The sequence below is a fragment of the Symphalangus syndactylus genome, chromosome 15 (genome assembly GCF_028878055.3).
Source record: "Symphalangus syndactylus isolate Jambi chromosome 15, NHGRI_mSymSyn1-v2.1_pri, whole genome shotgun sequence".
Lineage (NCBI taxonomy): Eukaryota > Metazoa > Chordata > Mammalia > Primates > Hylobatidae > Symphalangus > Symphalangus syndactylus.
The window spans coordinates 93,342,120-93,360,173 of NC_072437.2; the positions used below are offsets into that span (position 1 = coordinate 93,342,120).

Here is an 18,054-nt window from a genome sequence, read left to right on the forward strand (position 1 = left end):
GACCAAAGCGAAATGTTTCGTAAACATTTTTCTTCCTCAGTCTTCTGTGCTGTCTTAATAGAGTGTGGTTTGCCACCGTTTAGAAGAGATAGCACTTGAAATATTTTTCACTCTTCTGAACAAACTCCAAGTAGGAAATTGGTCACATAAATAGCAGGAACACAAAATTGAATATCCAAATGGCTTTAAACTGCCTTTCCTCATGCTTATGACAGTTAACCCTGGAAACAATGACAACGGAGTCCTGACCCCATGGGAATTCCAAGGGGACTAACCAATTAGGCTGATTGGGAGATGCAAAGCTTCCTCTTTCGCCTAGGGGTTTTCTACAAATGGCCAGCCGGCAGGAGACCGAGGTCAGGACATTTGAGTTTACAGTAAAACAATACCTCGGTGTCTAAGAAGATGCGTTCTCATTACAACTAAGAAAAGGGGTTTCTTGGCTGGGAACGATGGCTCACGCCTGCAATCCCAGCACTTTGGGAGGCTGAAGGAGGAGGATCACTTGAGGTCAGGAGTTTGAGACCAGCCTGGCCAACATGGTGAAACTCCGTCTCTACTAAAGATACAAAAAATTAGCCAGGCACGGTGGCATGCGCCTGTAATCCCAGCTACTCGGGAGGCTGAGGCAGGAGAATCGCTTGAGGTGGAGGTTGCAGTGAGCCGAGATCGCACCATTGCACTCCAGCATGGGTGACAAGGCAAGCCTCCGTCCAAAATAATAATAATAATAAATAAATAAAAATAAAAAATAAAAAAATAAAAATGTCAAAGAAAGAGAAAGGAAAAAAAGTAAAGTTGATGCCCATCAACAGGAGTTAGTTAAAATAAAAATTTCTAAAAAGTGGAATACAATGCAGCCATTAAAACAATAACGTAGATATAACAACATACTTATTAGTATAGAAAGATACTCGTGATATATTTTAAGTAAAAAATCAGATTACAAATGGTACATTATTTCATGTTTATATAAAGACCCATATTGTATGTTTCTATCATGGTGGCTACATAGAAAAAGTCTGCAATGTTATCTCTGGAGGTGGAATTATGGTGTTTTTTTTTTAAGGCAATTTCAGAAAAAAAGAATGAATAAAAGGTATTGGCTTTGCCTTCTGTGATTGGGCAAGTAATTTAGCCTCAATTTCCACATTTCATAAAATGGGATTATGAGGGTTAAATGAGGTAATACACCTATAGGATTTCGCACATGGTAAGAGCTCAAAGAAGGATCTTTTATTCTCACAGAATGGCTTCATAAGATGTGGTTAATAACTTACAGCTGAGTGGGGTCTTGGGAAGACCTGCAGCCAGGAATGCTGTCTCAAACTGCAGAAGTGAATGGGAACAGGATTTAGGTAGGAGCTGCTGGTATTTCACTCGACTCAAACTTTTCTCTCATTTTCCCTCCTTTCTGTCCATGCTCAAGGCTCAACTCCTTCAGAAAATAGGAAAAAAAAAAAAAAAAAAAAAAAAAAAACCACTCCTCTCCCAGGTTCCATAATCTTCTGTAACTGTGTGTCACTCACTGTATGTGACAGCCTGCTTTTCAGTTTGTGGTTCTTCTGAGCAGGACCCTGGCTCACCACCCAGAACCCAAACCACCACCACACGGCTGTTTACCCCATAAGCACTCGGTTAGTGCCTACTGTGGGCAAAACTTAGATTCACAGAGTTGGAAAGTTAAATATTCCAGGAAAAAGGAAAACATCAGGCTTAGGCAAGGCTAAGGAGAAGGTTTCAGAAGAGGTTACTAAGTAATTACAACAGTCCCATTCCTTTTTTTTCTCCCCATAAAAGTGGAAAAAGCTAAGGTAGATTTGGAATTTGTAATTAAGTCTGTAGAGATAGGAAATTATACAAACTAATGGGTGAAATATCCTGGAAATCTTTATCAGGACCAGGACACCAGGACAGCTAGAAAGTTATAATTTAATAAAATGTAAACATATAAAGGCAAGCCCTAGTAAACTTTGGCGTAATATTTGAGGAAGTAAATTGGAGAAATGAAGCCGTGAAAGTGGGGAAGCCGAGAGATTTCTGGTGCACATACCATGACCACACCAAAGTTTTTTCAGGGGTAGTGTTATTACAGGGGCCTTTCAGTAACAGATGTTTTAAAAATTGTATCACTTTGCCTATAAAATCTTGATACATGACTAAAATACTGTACTTCACAAACCAAATTCGGTTCAATTAAATTGTTGAATCTAGGTGGTAGGTAAAGAATGCTCATGCACTATTATTTCAACTTATTAGTAAATTTGAAACTTTCTATAATAAAAAGTCAAAAGGACAGACAGGTGCAGTGGCACATGCCAAGTTGCAGCTACTCAAGAGGCTGAGGAGGCAGGATCACTTGAGCCCAGGAGTTAGAATCCAACCTGGGCAACATAGTGAGACCCTGACTCTAAAAAGCAAAAAGAAGCCAGGAAAGGTGGCTCATGGCTGTAATCCCAGCACTTTGGGAGGCCGAGGCGGGCAGATCACGATGTCAGGAGTTCGAGACCAGCCTGGCCAAGATGGTGAAACCCCGTCTCTACTAAAAATACAAAAATTAGCCGGGTGTGGTGGTGCATGCCTGTAATCCCAGCTACTCGAGAGGCTGAGGCAGGAGAATCACTTAATCACTTCCACCAGGAGGAGAATCACTTAATCACCTCTGCCGGGAGGAGGAGGCTGCAGTAAGCCAAGATTGCGCCACTGCACTCTAGCCTGGGTGACAGAGGGAGACTCCGCCTCAAAAAAAAAAAGCAGAAAGAAGGGCCAGGTGCGGTGATTCATGCCTGTAATCCCAGCACTTTGGGAGGCCAAGGTGGGCGTATCATTTAAGGTCAGGAGTTCGAGACCAGCCAGGCCAACATGGCGAAACCCCGTCTCTACTAAAAATACAAAAAAATAGCTGGGCAGGGTGGTGCATGCCTGTAATCTCAGCTACTAGGAAGGCTGAGGCAGAAGAATCACTTGAACCCGGGAGATGGAGGTTGCAGTGAGCCAAGATCATGCCACTGCACTCCAGCCTGGGTGACAAAGTGAGACTCTGCCTCAAAAAAAAAAGAAATAAATGAATAAAGAGAGAGAGAGAAAGAAAGAAAGAAAGAAAGAAAGAAAGAAAGAAAGAAAGAAAGAAAGAAAGAAAGAGAAAGAAAGAAAGAAAGAAAGAAAGAAAGAAAGAAAGAAAGAAAGAAAGAAAAGTGGAAATGACCCCTGACTATAGTCTAGTCCTCCATCCCCATCTCAACATAGAGCCTCATGTGGAGAGAAAAAGACATTTAGAGCACTCAGAAGTGTGTTCAAATTTTGTGTTGTTCATTTCTTGTTCAGTACTTTGAGCATGTTTTCTCATGAAGAAGGAGGGCCCATCTTTCCTTTGCTGTGTGTCGTCAGCGGCCCATAACACCTGGTACATTATCAGGACCAACAATGCACATTATTAGCACAAACATTGTAGCTCTTCAAGAACTTTCAAATACAATAAACACTGAGAATTCGGTGTTGTGCTAAGAACCATGTGCATGGTCCTTGTAGTGAAGAGGATGCTGTTGACTCATCTTTGGCCCAAACTGCACTGTGAGTTGCATTCCAGATATGATGATGAATTCATTCATTTATTAAACACACTTACTGAACAAGGCATTGTACAAAGAGAGAGAAATATGGCAGCACACCTATTCTTAGAGTTTATAAACTCCCTGGTGAGATGTGACATATATACTTATCTGTTGCCAGATAAGTAGGAATGAGTGAGGTACAAAACGCTATAGGAGCCAGGAGCTCGCCTAATTTATTCATTTGGCTACCTCTATAGGATAACAACCTGGGGTCATGGGTATGGATTGTGGCCATGGAATGAAATTACATGAAGCAGCCCACTACACTGGCCCATGACCCATATGTCAGTGACATGCTCCCCAATTGGCAATTCTGTAAAATCTCAAAAGGTTATACCAGATATCACCAGCACAGTAGCAATGTGTGTACATTCTGGGGGGAGAGGGAAAGTAGCATTACCTTATTCACTCTTGCAGCCCTTCACAGCATCACACCCATCAACAGGATATTAAAGTAATATTTGTTGAACTAAATTGAATTGACCCCTTATCTCTTTGAATCAGGTTCAGAAGAGATTCCCATAACGCTAAGAGCTTATCTAACATGGGGATTGGATACAAAGGAGAGAGGGGACAGTGATATGCTGATTTCCTTCTGAACACAGGCCAAGTGGTAATCAAGTCAACTAGGGCAAAGAGGGGCTGACTCCCCAACCTTCTACATTTACAAGCTTGATGGGCCAGGCGCGGTGGCTCACGCCTGTAATCCCAGCACTTTGGGAGGCCGAGGCGGTTGGATCACTTGAGGTCAGGAGTTCGAGACCAGCCTGGCCAACATTAAGAAACCCCGTCTCTATTAAAAATACAAAAAAATTAGCTGGGCATGGTGGCGTGCACCTAAAATCCCAGCTACTTAGGAGGCTGAGGCAGGAGAATTGCTTGAACCCAGGAGCTTGCAGTGAGCCAAGATCGTATCACTGCACTTCAGTCTGGGCAACAGAATGAGACACTGTCTCAAAAAAAAAAAAAAAAAAAAAGCTTGATGTTTCTGAATAATAGCTTATGACGACCGTAGAGTGATGCCTCTAAGGCAATGGTTCTCAAAAAAAAATGCCAGGGGTTATTTTTCTCAATTTGACAGTGTCTGGAGATATTTTTGGTTGTCACACTGGGAAAAGGGAATGTGCTCCTGGCATCCAGTGGGAGGAGGCCAGGGATGCTGAAAAGTATCCTACAATGCACGGGACAGTCCTTCACAACAAAGAATTATCCAGCTCAACATGCCAGCAGTGCCAGTGTTGACAAACCCTGAGTTTGGGGGAGTGTGTTTCAGTCAGCTCCCAGACCAGTCTGCATTCTTAATTACCTTAAAAACGAATGCTCTGAACACTGGGGGGTTTCAGTAAGAGATGGTAGACAACTCCATGCAAACCCTGCATTGAGATTGTAAAAGTCCCAACAAGGGACTTTTAGTACAAATCCACTTTAGGTATAAAGAGTAACACAATAATCATGAAACAAACACTTAGCAGAATCAAGGTGAAAAGAACTCCTGCTCTTCATCTAGAACAGGGCTATCCAATGAAATAGAATGTGAGTCAGAACTGCAAGCCTTGTACATCATTTACAAATTCTGTTGACTGTATAAAGTAAAAGGAAGCAGGTAAAATTAAGTTTAATAACAGATTTCATTGAATGCAATATATCCAAAATACTATCATTTTAATACATAATTAATATAAAAATTGTTTTAATTTTATTATTATTTTTTTCTTTTTGAGGCAAGGTCTTGCTCTGTCATCCAGGCTGGAGTGTGATGGCGTGATCACAGCTATTGCAGCCTCGACCACCTGGGCTCAATCAATCCTCCAACCTCAGCCTCCCAAGTAGCTGGGACTAAAGGTGTACACCACCACACTCAACTCATTTTTGTATTTTTTTGTAGAGATGGGATTTTGCCATGCTATCCAGGCTGGTCTCAAACTCCTAGGAGCAAGCGATCCACCTGCCTTGGCTTCACAAACTGCTGGGATTATAGGTGTGCCCCACTGAGCCCAGCCAATATAAAAATTATTAATAATATATTTTACATTCTTTTTTTCATACTAAGTCTTCAAAATCTAGTGTGTATTTTACAATTAGAGTACATCTCAATTTGGACCAGACACATTTCAAGCTCTCAATAGCCACATGTGGCTGGTGGCTACTGTACTGGACAGCACAGATCTAGACCTGTGATAGGAATCACCAAAGGTTCTCATTAAAAAAGCAGAGTCTGAGCGTTTTGCCCCAGTTTTGAGTCAGCATGTCTGGAATGGGAGCCAGGAATCCACATTTTAAACAGTTGTTCAGATGATTCTTATATAGTTGTTCAACAGACCACATGCTGAGAAAGGATGATTTATTCTAGTCCATTGACTTGTTTGAAAGATAACATGTGGGTCTCAGTGTCTCATAGTCTAGTCCAAAACCATGTTCCATAGCATTAAAGAGACAAGAGATGTCATAACTATAGAAGATATAGGGGAAAGTTGTTTTTTGTTTTCCAAAGAAGGAATGGAGAATTCCTCCCACAAGAGAATCTTTCGGCTGGGTGCGGTGGCTCACGCCTGTAATCCCAGCACTTTGGGAGGCCCAGGTAGTGTGAATCTCCTGAGCTCAAGAGTCCGAGACCAGCCTGTGCAACATGGCAAAACCCTGTCTCTACCAAAAATACAAAAAATTAGTCAGGCATGGTGGTGTGCACCTGTGGTCCTAGCTACTTGGGAGCCTGAGGTGGGAGGATCACTTGAGCCTGGGAGGTGGAGGTTGCAGTGAGCCAGTATTGCACCACTGCGCTATAGCCTAGGTGACAGAGTGAGACCTCATCTCAAAAAAAAAAAAAAAAAAGAAAAAGAAAAGAAAAATTGTTTTTTCTTAAAAAAAAGAATCTTGCATAGTTTCTCATACAAATCCCGAGGAAAACAACATTTTCCTTCAGCACTTACTATTGGGCTATTTCTGCATGTATTTTTTGAAAATTTAAATCAATACACCTATGAGTAATGTTTTTCTGTTTTTAAGGAGTTTTACTTCCTCAATCATCTGCAAATATTTTAGGGGACACTCAGTGTACTATACACCGCACTCTCAAACAGGAAGTAAAAACTACCTTGTGACTCAGAAAATGCCAGAGAGCCAGACTCAAACTAGACCAGACTAATATGGTTCTTTCTGTTTTCATGCAGCAGGTTATATTATCTAAAGGAATGGTAAGACTGCTACTGTATCCTCACATCTGCTTATTGTTTTCTTATCTCCAATTCCAACTCAATAATAGTTAAACTCATAATAAGTGAATTTGCTTCCATAAGTATAAAACTGTCCTACTCAAGGGCAACAAGCAAGGAGAATTATGCTAAAACTGATATCTTAGAGTCCTTTGTGGTCTCACCTGTATCCGTCATCGAGACCCTTTTGCTCACAAGGAAATGATTTTCGAGAGAAGGTCCACGTACATCTGATTTGTGGGTAGGCTTTAAACCTGACAGAAAAACAAAACTCTTCATATTGGTCAATTTCATAATCTTCACTTGAATTGGTAGCATTTATAAATCCCTTTTCTGTAAGAAAAAATAGGCATTTATGAGTTAGTTAATAATATTCATCTGGAAACGTATTGAGAAGATAAAATAAACTTGTATTCATCAGTTTAACACAGGAAAACTCAGGTGTTGGCATGCTGCAGGTCAGGTTGGATAATCCAAGTGAAAACCCAGGAGTCCTATCCCTAGTTCTAAGCCTGAGCTCATCATCTTTCGAAGTTAAGAAATGTTTAAAAAAAGAAAGAAGGAAAGAAAAAGAATGGGATGTAGACAATTGACTGTCTGGCCCCTGCTCTCAGCCAGCACCACTCTTTCATCGATGAGAGAGAGGAAAATAAACTCAAGGCACAAATAAAAGAGCAATGTGGCTAGCAATATTCACGAGGTTGCCTTATGGAACACTTCCTTATTAATCTGCTAAGAGCATCACTATATTTCTTAGCATTTTCATTATGGCTGAACGCTGTACCCTAATCTGAGATTATTGAATTGTGGTTATTTTCAGATCCTACATACCCCACCAAAATTTCAGTGCATCTAAGGGCTTGTACTGTCTCTCAGTGCTCACTGCCCTAACAGTGCGGTTAGTTGGTTCTTAGAACTAGTATTTATTGTCTATTTTGTGTCAGGCTCTGTGTCAGGTTCTGGAACTACAAGGATAGAATGAGTTGTCCTTGTCCTTAAGAAACTTACAGTCTACTGGAGGATCAAAGTACACAAACAGATGGTCATATTACAATGTGTTATGTGCAAAGACAGTGGCATTCAAGCGGGCCTGGTTTAATGGGAAAAGGAAGAGGGTGGGCAGATTATCTTTGCAAAGCTATTCTAACTCAGTTTCTTTCTTAGTGTTTGATAGTAGCATTATATTGAAATCAGAATTTGTACCACATACCTCACATTCCACACTAAAGCAACTAAAAATAGGAATAAAGATTGTGTGAGCAGCCTGCATTACCTACGATGGTAACCAAAGCTGATTGACTGGGATGCTTTGAAGAGGAACAAGTGTAGTATCCGGTGTCGTTTCTTGCCACTGATGATACAAAAGCAAACAGAATCCGTATCATAGTTCTGTTTGTTGAATAGGTACTCATCTCAAAGTAGTTGCCCTAGGTTTTAATAAAACAGAGTTTGCATTTAATGTTTTCAATCCGGACTATTAGTTAATTGTTCCTGCATTTTCAGAATACAAACTTGTCCTATTACCTCCTCGAGTGCTTTGTTTTCTAATTCCCAGGTGAGCCCAAATCCATGGTTCACATGAACAGCTTTGCACCTTATCCATAAGGGTTCTCCTACTTTAAGAAATAATTGTGGCAATGTGGTCTGAGGAGTTTGATTTAGATCTAGGAGACGAAAACATCCCAAGTGAGAAAAAAAAAGTGATTTTTGACACATCACAAATGATATCCTGAACATTCTGAACAAAGACTTTAGCATCATCTCAAATATTACTAACCACATTAATAAAAGAAGCTTTTAGAGACTGACTCCTCTTTTATGAAGAAATCGGCATTTACAGAATCCATAATATTCCATTTACTGTGGCCTGAAGGAATGACAGGATTTCTGAAGTTGAATGATCACCTACGCAGTTACTGTTAGTCCCTGATAGTTGCTAAGAACTGGCCACTGAAAATGAAAGTGCGTGATATTATAGTGTTACCTATTGTGAACAGCCTGGTGCATTCCCTGCCCAGTTCATTTCTGGCACAACACCTTATGTCTGTCCCAAATAACTCACGAAGCACTTTTTCCTCCTTTTTAACAACAGCTGGACTTTCTTCTTTACAGCTGCAATTAGAAAAGAAGTACCGTTTGGCTAAACAAGTTTTAAAATTACAAATGAATGCTCAAGAGGAGAACAAAGTTCTAGAGCCAGTTTTAAGGGTCAAATGGTAAACAAAAGGTCAAAAGGTAAACAAGCCCATATCTGTGGTTTCAGCTAAGAGCTCAGAAGGGAGCTAGCTAGTTACTCATTATCTCAATGAATTAGAATAACACTAAGGAGAATTACATAATAAAACAGTTTAAAATTGTTCATGTTTGGTGATCTCTTTGTTGCCGTTGTTTAAAGACAGGGAAAGAAAGGGAAGAAAAATGAGAAAGAGATAAAGGAAAAAAAGAGAAGAAAGAGAGAAGAGAAAAAGCATGATTGGGCTTTCATGAAGTTTAGCAAGGTAAGCATCCTTTTGGGACGCAGTAAGGGAGGGGGAAGCTAAAGTTTCAAAAGTCACCCGAGTTCCCATAGGAACGGAGAAGGGCCAAGGTGTCATCCACAAGGGAAGTCAGTCAAGACTCCCAGGTATTCGACAGAGCAAAACCCCTCTCCCTGCCTCAGCAGAAAGCGAACTTTTGTACCACTTTGGAACAAAGTATTTGGTACTTTTTCTCCTTCTATTTGGTCCTATTTTTTTTTAAAAAAAGTTGTTTAGTAAATTTTAATTAGTTCCAACTGCATGAATTTTTACTTTGTGAGAACTTAGCTTTGGCATATATGAAAAACTACGTAAACATTTGTACCATACTTACTATTGGCTAGGCACTGTTCTATGTGCTTTACATATATCAATTCATTTAATCAGCATAGCAATCCTATAAGTATTTGTTGTCATCCGCATTCTTCTGATGAGGCACAGAGAGTAAGTAACTTGTCCAAGGCCACACAGCTGCTAAGCAAACTAGGGTTCAAACCCAGGCTATCTGGCTCTAGATTCTATATCTTTAAACAATCATATTAGACTGCTTTTCCAGAACAAACAGGATAATCAGAAGTTAAACATTTAGTCACAAGGAATTTCTTTCTTCCTTTCTTTTCTTTTTTTTTTTTTTTAGATGGAGTCTCGCTCTGTCACCCAGGCTGGAGTGCAATGGCGTGATCTCGGGTCACTGCAACCTCCACCTCCCAGGTTCAAGCGATTCTCCTTCCTCAGCCTCCTGAGTAGCTGAGATTACAGATGCCCGCCACCACACCTGGCTAATTTTTGTATTTTTAGTAGAGACGGGGTTTGACCATGTTGGTCAGGCTGGTCTTGAACCCCCAACCTCAGGTGATCCGCCTGCCTTGGCCTCCCAAAGCGCTGGGATTACAGGTATGAGCCACTGCGCCCGGCCTATAATTTCTTTCTTTCTTTTTTTTTTTTTTTTTTTGAGATGGAGTCTCGCTCTGTCACCCAGGCTGGAGTGCAGTGGCGTGATCTCGGCTCACTGCAAGCTCTGCCTCCAGGATTCACGCCATTCTCCTGCCTCAGCCTCCTGAGTAGCTGGGACTACAGGCGCCCGCCACCACACCCGGCTAATTTTTTTTGTATTTTTAGTAGAGATGGGGTTTCACCATGTTAGCCAGGATGGTCTCGATCTCCTGACCTCATGATCCGCCGGTCCCTGCCTCCCAAAGTGCTGGGATTACAGACATGAGCCACCGCGCCCAGCCTAGAATTTCTTACTTATAAGATAATTATACTTTAAAATCAGTATCTTTCTTTTTGCCCCAACCAGATGCCCAGGGAGCCAACAACCCTGGAACGTAGAGGGACTTTTACTTGTGTAGCATGATGCCCAGGAAGGGCCCTGCAGTTGATTTATGGGGTTCCAAAAAGCCCCTTACCGAAAAAATCCTTGTCCTCCCTGTGAAGCCCACATTGGCCATTCTGTATTATTTATTTATTTTATTTTATTTATTTATATATTTTTTTGAGACGGAGTTTCACTCTTGTTGCCCAGGCTGGAGTGCAATGGCATGATCTCGGCTCACCACAACCCCTGCCTCCTGGGTTCGAGAGATTCTCCTGCCTCAGCCTCCAGAGTAGCTGGTATTATAGGTGCCCGCCACCACACCCAGTTAATTTTTTGTATTTTTAGTAGAGACAGGGTTTCACCATGTTGGCCAGGCTGGTCTCAAACTCCTGACCTCAAGTGATCTGCCCACCTTGGCCTCCCGAAATGCTGGGATTACAGGCATGAGCCACTTCACCTGGCCCTATACTGGCCATTTTTTAACTTTAAGAAGCCAAAGTTTCCTGGTTAAATGAGCATAAATTAAATTTTACATACAGCTTGATGTCAACTACATTAGAAAAAGGCCAAAAGGAAATCATGAGAATAGCAGCTACCATGGATGTGTCATACCTTTCCCCCTGTGAATCGCAAAGCACCCATTCCACGATCGGCTCTGGAACGCTCTCAGATATGCAGACCAGGGCGTCCTGGTTTTCCATTTTTCTAAAGTAAGGTCTTCTTAATGTGTAAAGCAGGGTATCTAAAGCATCATAAGTTATTAACATTTTACTATTTTAAAAATAATTCTTTTAGCAGCCCCTCAAAAAAGGATTCTATGTCATTATGAAAAGTTCGCAACCATTACATATACATATTTTTTCTTTTTTTATAATAAAGGCATCAAAAGCAAACCAACCATTGTATTAAATTTAGCTCTGGCTGCAGTGTCAACTTTAACATTTATCCTCTTGGCCAATTTCTTTGGGTATTTCACAAATCCACAGCTAACTAAAGTAGTCGAGTGAAGCCATGTGAAAATACAAATATTGATAGGCACAGGAAAAAGGAAATTAGCAATAACATATGGCTTAAACCCTTGTTTAACACATGGTTTAGACCTCAACTTTCTTCCTATAATTTGATCTGCAACTAGGCAGAAATATACTAAGATTTAGAAAGGCAGAAGAAACCTGGTAGGGTGGAGTTGGAATTGCAACAGAACTTAGAGGTTTAGTTGAGCCTCCCACTCACACTGGACCATCACACACGTGCACACACACACACACACACCATCCTTCACTCCCAGCTATTTCTAACATAAACTTGCTACTTCTACGTTGACTCTTCTAGGGACTGGAGTTCATGACCTCCCAGGGCAGGTCATTCTAATTGCTGACAAACTTTTTTTTTTAAAGAAAGTTTCCCTATACTGAATTCCAGCCTCTCTCCTTACAATAAATTTTGTTTGAAAACATTATATATCGTTTGAGATATATATATATATATATACACATATGAAAGAATATGTGGAGTGTAAATTTCAAAGCATAATCACAACAAATACCCACAGAGCCACTAACCACCTAATAACTAAAATATTGATGAATACCTTTTGATCTACTTTTGTGCTTCTCCCCATCTCTCAACTGTACGTAGCATTTACCCTGAATTTTGTTTATTATTCGGGGACTCTTCAAAGTAGTTATACCACACAAATATGTGGCGCTAAACGATATATTGATTTATTTCATTGTTGAGCTTCAAAATAGTGTTATCAATCAATATGTAGCTTCCACAACTTCATTTTTTCATCCAACCTTATGTTTTTAAGACTCATCCATAGTTTTACATGTAGCTATACTTTATTCATTTTTTTTACTGCTACACAATACTCTATTGGTAAATATATCATTATTTTTTCATTTTCTTGCAGTAGACATTTGGGTTGTTTCCTTCTGTGTGTGTGTGTGAGACAGGGTCTCTGTCACCCAGGCTGGAGTGCAGTGGTGCAATCTCAGCTCACCACAGCCTCAACCTCAACCTCCCAGCCTCAAGTGATCTTGCTGCCTTGGCCTCCCAAAGTGCTTGGATTACAGGTATGAGCCACCACACCCGGCCACAGTTTTTTGTATGATCAACCATGTGCTCTGAACTTTCCACTCATTTGTACTGAGGCATGTGTATAACAGTTTCCTTAATTACATTCTTAAGAGTGGAACTGCTGGTCTACATGGTATGAGCACATTCAGCCTTACACATAATGATCATTTGTTTTCCAAAGTGGTTGTACTAATTTATGTTACACAGCAGGATATGAGAGCACCTATTGCTTTATAGACTTACCAAGACTTCTTAATTTTCAACAGTCTAGCAGGTATAAAATGGTATTTCATGTGGTCTTAATTTAATTTCTCCATTATTAATTTAACATGTGTTAAAATAATTAATTGGGAGGCCATTAGGCTGAGACAGCTCTAACAGCTTGAGTTCCTAGGTAAACAAATCAAAACACAACTCAAAAAAAAAAAGTAAAAGAATAAAGGCCGGGCACGGTGGCTCACGCCTATAATCCCAGCACTTAGGGAGGATGAGGCGGGAGGATCGCTTGAGCCCAGGAGTTCGAGACCAGCCTAGGTAACATGCCGAAACCCCGTCTCTACAAAAACAACAACAAAAAGCAAAAAACAAACCCAATTCAATATGAGCAGCAAAATGCAACTTAGCTTAATCAATGAGGAACTGCAAACTGACCAATCGAGGGACTGTCCTTCTTTAAACAATCAAATCTTTTCTTTGTCTTGCTTCCGGGAACACCTTATAGAAAGAAGCCTTACCCTTGAATCGCCTCACTGGAGCCCACCTGCTTGCCATCTGGTACTGCCTGATTCATGAATTGCTTTCTGCTCAAATATACTCTTTACAACTTTAACCTGCCTAAGTTTATCTTTTAACGTGTTTCTTGACCATTTAGGTTTCATGTTCCAAAAATGAAATGCCTACTCACGTCCTTTGTTCATTTCTCTACTAGGTGTTCATTTTGTTTGTTTTTCTTATTGACTTACTGACTTATATAGATTGTTTATCTTATTGACTTTACATATTATGACTATTAATTCTTTGTTGATTGTGAACTGCAAGTATTTTTTCCCATCTTGAGGTGATTTTTACTTTTTCTCCCTGTAATTTCTAACAATTGGTTCTTATCCTACCCTCTAGAGCAACTTTTTTAAAGTCTAGCTTTGATTCCATATGAAAATCTTTCAAATATTTAAAATCAGAAACCGAGATCAAGGGAGATAATTACCATACAAGGTACTTTAACTAGTTAGCTCAGGTTTCCTGACTCAAATCCCAAAAGAATTTCCTCTGCATTACACTTCAATCAATCTTATCGTCTCTTCAAAATATTTCCTTCTATATGCTACACATTCCCAATTCCTTCAACTGCTCCTAATTTAAAGAATTCCAAGTTTTCCACTATCCTGGTTGCTCATTTTGTCAGTATTCATCTTTAAAAAAGTAGAACTGAAATGAATAATCTTCTATTAATTTCCTTAATTTAGACGTTATATTTTCATGAACACTGCCAAGGTTCAAATTTACTTTTTTGGCAACCATGCCATGCTGGTGGTTAATACTGAGCTTGTGGTTGACTAAACCCTTTCCTCTTTTTCACACTGACTGTTGCCACGTCTCTCCCACCTATTTTTTGGACGCCACCACCTTGAAGAATGCTAAAAATAAGTTATAGAATAATTGTTGTTACATTTTTACATTGTAAATCTTAAGCGAAAGGAACATGCCCTAAGTATAACAGAGACACAGCAGATGCCCACTTACCTTATACAACTATTTATACTTGGCAAGAAAATTTAAAAAGGAGCGAAAAAAGGAGAAGGAGGAAGAGAGGGAGAGAGCAAGAAATGTCCTAGCTTCATTCAACCTGGGGCACGTATTTACTGTCCCACAGAGGCGGTGAGGGACTAGAAAGGGGGCAGGGAACATGACCAACATCAAAGAGCAACAAAAGGTGATTCTTGGCTTTGGAGCTTGTAGGGCTCTGGTTCTATCATTTTGAGAGTAATTAAAGGACTTTCCAGAATAAATTTTGAGTAATTTTGACTTTAGCTAATGTATACCTTACAGGCTGACTTTAGAACCTTACTCCACCCCCAACCCCAGTAAGATGACACTTCTGGGGACTCTTGCGTGCTCTCTTCTGTTAGTAGCTTTGACAGCAAGACCCACACATTCTCACACAAGACCCAGGGCAGTGTGGTGCAGAAAGCCTCCAGCTGTGCCCACCACCACACCTGTCAGAGGGTCTGTTTTCTCATCCACATGCATGCAGGATCGCTGTGAGCATCTGAGATGAAACAGGCAGAAGATCTTCAGCAAAGGGCAGTTGTGGTTATTCCTGACCCAGGGCACCTCTGTGGGCCGGACATTTGAGTCACTGACAAGGAAGAGGGGAGCCTGGCAAGTTGTGTCAATGTGTGTGTGGGGGGGGAGGGGGGGGCGGGGGCTAATTTTGAGTAATATTAACCCAGGGTTTTTGGAGCACTGCATTGGCCCCTAAAGGCACGAGGACCTAAGTGAATGCAGCCACCTTTAGTCCTTCTTGGTCATGGAAGGTGAAGCAGCAAGTTCAGTGTGCGTAGCACTGAGTCTGTGCATGATGGGGACGAAACAAGGAGAAGCCAGAAAGCACATGCAGGTGGTGCCTCTGCCAACTGCACAGCTGCCTCCCTTGGTAAGAACATCTGGACTGTTCCTTACAGTTTGCATATGGTCTGGCGTGCGTGTGGGCCTGCGCTGTCCAACACAGTAGCCCCTAGCTGCATGGGGCTATTTACATTCCAATTTTAACAAATTAAAATTAAATAAAATTAAAACTTTAGTTCCTCAGTCACCTTAGCCACCTTTCAAGAGTTCAACAGCCCCATGTGGCCAGTGGCTACTGTATCGGAAAGAGGAGACAAAGATCATTTTCATCATCTCAGAAAGTTCTATTGGATCACGCTGAGACCTTCCAATCCTGTGAGGTACGTATTTTTATCCTCATTATACCAATAAGGAAATTGGGGCTCAGAGAAATTGTGACCTGCCATAGATGGTAGTATCAGAACCAGAATTAGAACAGAGGTCTTCTGATTCCAAGGTCAAAATGTTTTCCATTTCTTCTCTGTCAGCCCTCTGCTAATGAACAGAGGATGCCCCAGGTGTTTTTAGCAGCAGTCACATTCTGAGAGCCCACGGCACACATCAGTGATTCATCAGTGATTCTCAGTTCTCTATAGATTCTACAGAGGGTCGACAGGAATCGAATCAATCCAACTACGTATCAAGGGAAACCTGAATATGTCTAGAGGAGCTGGTCAAGCTAATGGGTTCTAAACCACTTCTTTGAAATACTGTGGTATTCCAGGCTGGAATACTAGTAGCAGGCTGGACTTACTTCTTATACTCACTGTAAACAATATTGTGTAATTGGTAGCTTCACTCTGAATAAAAAGTAGGTATTCTCCAGCTTGGGTTTCTGTCATTTTCAAAATGATCATGGAAACGACTCCTCTGCAGAACAGGAAAGAGAACTAGTTATTTTGGAAAATGTGTGAAACTAAAAACAAAATTTCATAGTGACTAAACAGGCAGTTTGGTACTCCAGCGTTCCCCGACTGGCACGGAAGCCGCTCTGTGGAGAACACGGCTTCTGTCGCGTGCCCAGCACTCAGCCTGGGCATTGCTCGTTGGACCCTGACTTTTAACCAGTCCTCCCCTTGAGGGTGGGAGAGCTCCATTCTGGTGCCATCATCTCACCTTCTCTGAGCTTCTAGGATCGAAAACTCCCATCTAAAAACACACAGGAGGCCGGGTGCAGTGGCTCACACCTGTAATCCCAGAACTTTGGGAGGCCGAGGCAAATAGATCACCTGAGGTCAGGAGTTCGAGACCAGCCTGGCCAACATGGTGAAACTCTGTCTCTACTAAAAATACAAAAATTAGCTGAGAATGGCAGCAGGCGCCTGTAATCCCAGCTACTCAGGAGACTGAGGCAGGAGAATGGCTTGAACCTGGGAGGCGGAGGTTGCAGTGAGCCAAGATGGCACCATTGCACTCCAGCTTGGGCAACAAGAGTGAAACTCCGTCTTGAAAAAAAAATAATTTAAACAACTCCCCCACACAGTGTTGGTGATACAGTCCCTTTAGCAGTGGCATGCCATTTCCTTCCATAACAAAGCACCCTCTGTGATCACAAGTGCCCAGTCACCTGGTCACCAGCCTCAGCCTCAGTTTCCCATTCACAGAACACTGAGATCAAAAAAAAAATTCTCCTAGTTTGTGCCTTTCTCTGTCTAACTGAAAGAACTCAAGCAAAATCTGACAAAAGGCATGTTCCTATGAAGTAATAAATTACACTGAATGTCACTTAGATGTCAAGAGAAAGATGTCTCAGTGTCAGTATTTTTAACTTTTCAGATAATCAGTAAACATAAATTGGGTTGGGGCATTCTCTTCCGAGAGATAACTATGATGTGTATTTGGTGCTATCCTCTCTCTTTAAAGCTGACAGTCCTCCTAGCACTTTGTTGAGTGATGCTGGATTTAAATTCACACTTTCTAGCCGGGCACGATGGCTCATGCCTGTAATCCCAGCACTTTGGGAGGCCGAAGCGGGTGGATCACCTGAGGTCGGGAGTTCGAGACCGGCCTGACCAACATGGAGAAACCCTGTCTACTAAAAATACAAAATTAGCTGGGTGTGGTGGCGCATGCCTGTAATCCCAGCTACTCAGGAGGCTGAGGCAGGAAAATTGCTTGAACCCGGGAGGCGGAGGTTGCGGTGAGCCAAGATCGTCTCACTGTACTCCAGCTTGGGCAACAAGAGTGAAACTCCATCTCAAAAAATAAAATAAAATAAAATAAAAATAAGTTCACATTTTCTGACCTTTAGACCCTTAACTGTGCAAAGTGTAGTCTTTCTCTAACAGTGTTAGCAACAGCTGGGAGTTGACAAAGATGCAGAATCTCAGGTCCCACTGAGACCTACCCATCAGAATCTGCATTTTAAACAAGATCTCCAGGCAATCCAAATACAGGTTATATTCGAGAAGCCCTGCTTTAAAGCAGCAAGCAGGTTCAATAGTACATGGGCCTGCATTCTTAAACACAGTCAATTAGTAAGATATATACTTGATTTGCTTCTGCAGATCTATTTTGATGATATGCTTTTTTTCTCTGAACCATTTGCCTGGCGTGAGCCACCACGTCTGCAGTCGCAGCAGTTTGGGAGGCAAGGTAGGAGGATTGCTTGAGGCCATGAGTTCAAGACTAACCTGGGCAACATATTGAGATGCCTTCCCAATAAAAAGAAAAAATGTGGCTGGCACAGTGGCTCATGCCTGTAATCCCAGCAC

At 41.3% G+C, this 18,054-nt stretch overlaps 1 protein-coding gene across 4 annotated transcripts in view; it reads right to left on the minus strand.

The window, feature by feature from the left end:
- FLT3 (fms related receptor tyrosine kinase 3) overlaps nucleotides 1-18,054 on the minus strand; it is a 100,529-nt gene that overhangs the window by 39,287 nt on the left and 43,188 nt on the right. For 3 of the 4 annotated variants that reach the window (XM_055244380.2, XM_055244381.2, XM_063619209.1), the window contains exons 4-9: nucleotides 16,095-16,210; nucleotides 11,267-11,396; nucleotides 8,805-8,932; nucleotides 8,345-8,484; nucleotides 8,094-8,247; nucleotides 6,985-7,153 (exon numbers count right to left, since the gene is read on the minus strand). In XM_055244380.2, coding sequence (XP_055100355.2) covers nucleotides 6,985-7,153; nucleotides 8,094-8,247; nucleotides 8,345-8,484; nucleotides 8,805-8,932; nucleotides 11,267-11,396; nucleotides 16,095-16,210 — 837 coding nt within the window. Of the gene's footprint in view, nucleotides 1-6,984; nucleotides 7,154-8,093; nucleotides 8,248-8,344; nucleotides 8,485-8,804; nucleotides 8,933-11,266; nucleotides 11,397-16,094; nucleotides 16,211-18,054 lie in introns of those variants that run through there. The other variant, XM_055244382.2, reaches the window with a different exon arrangement.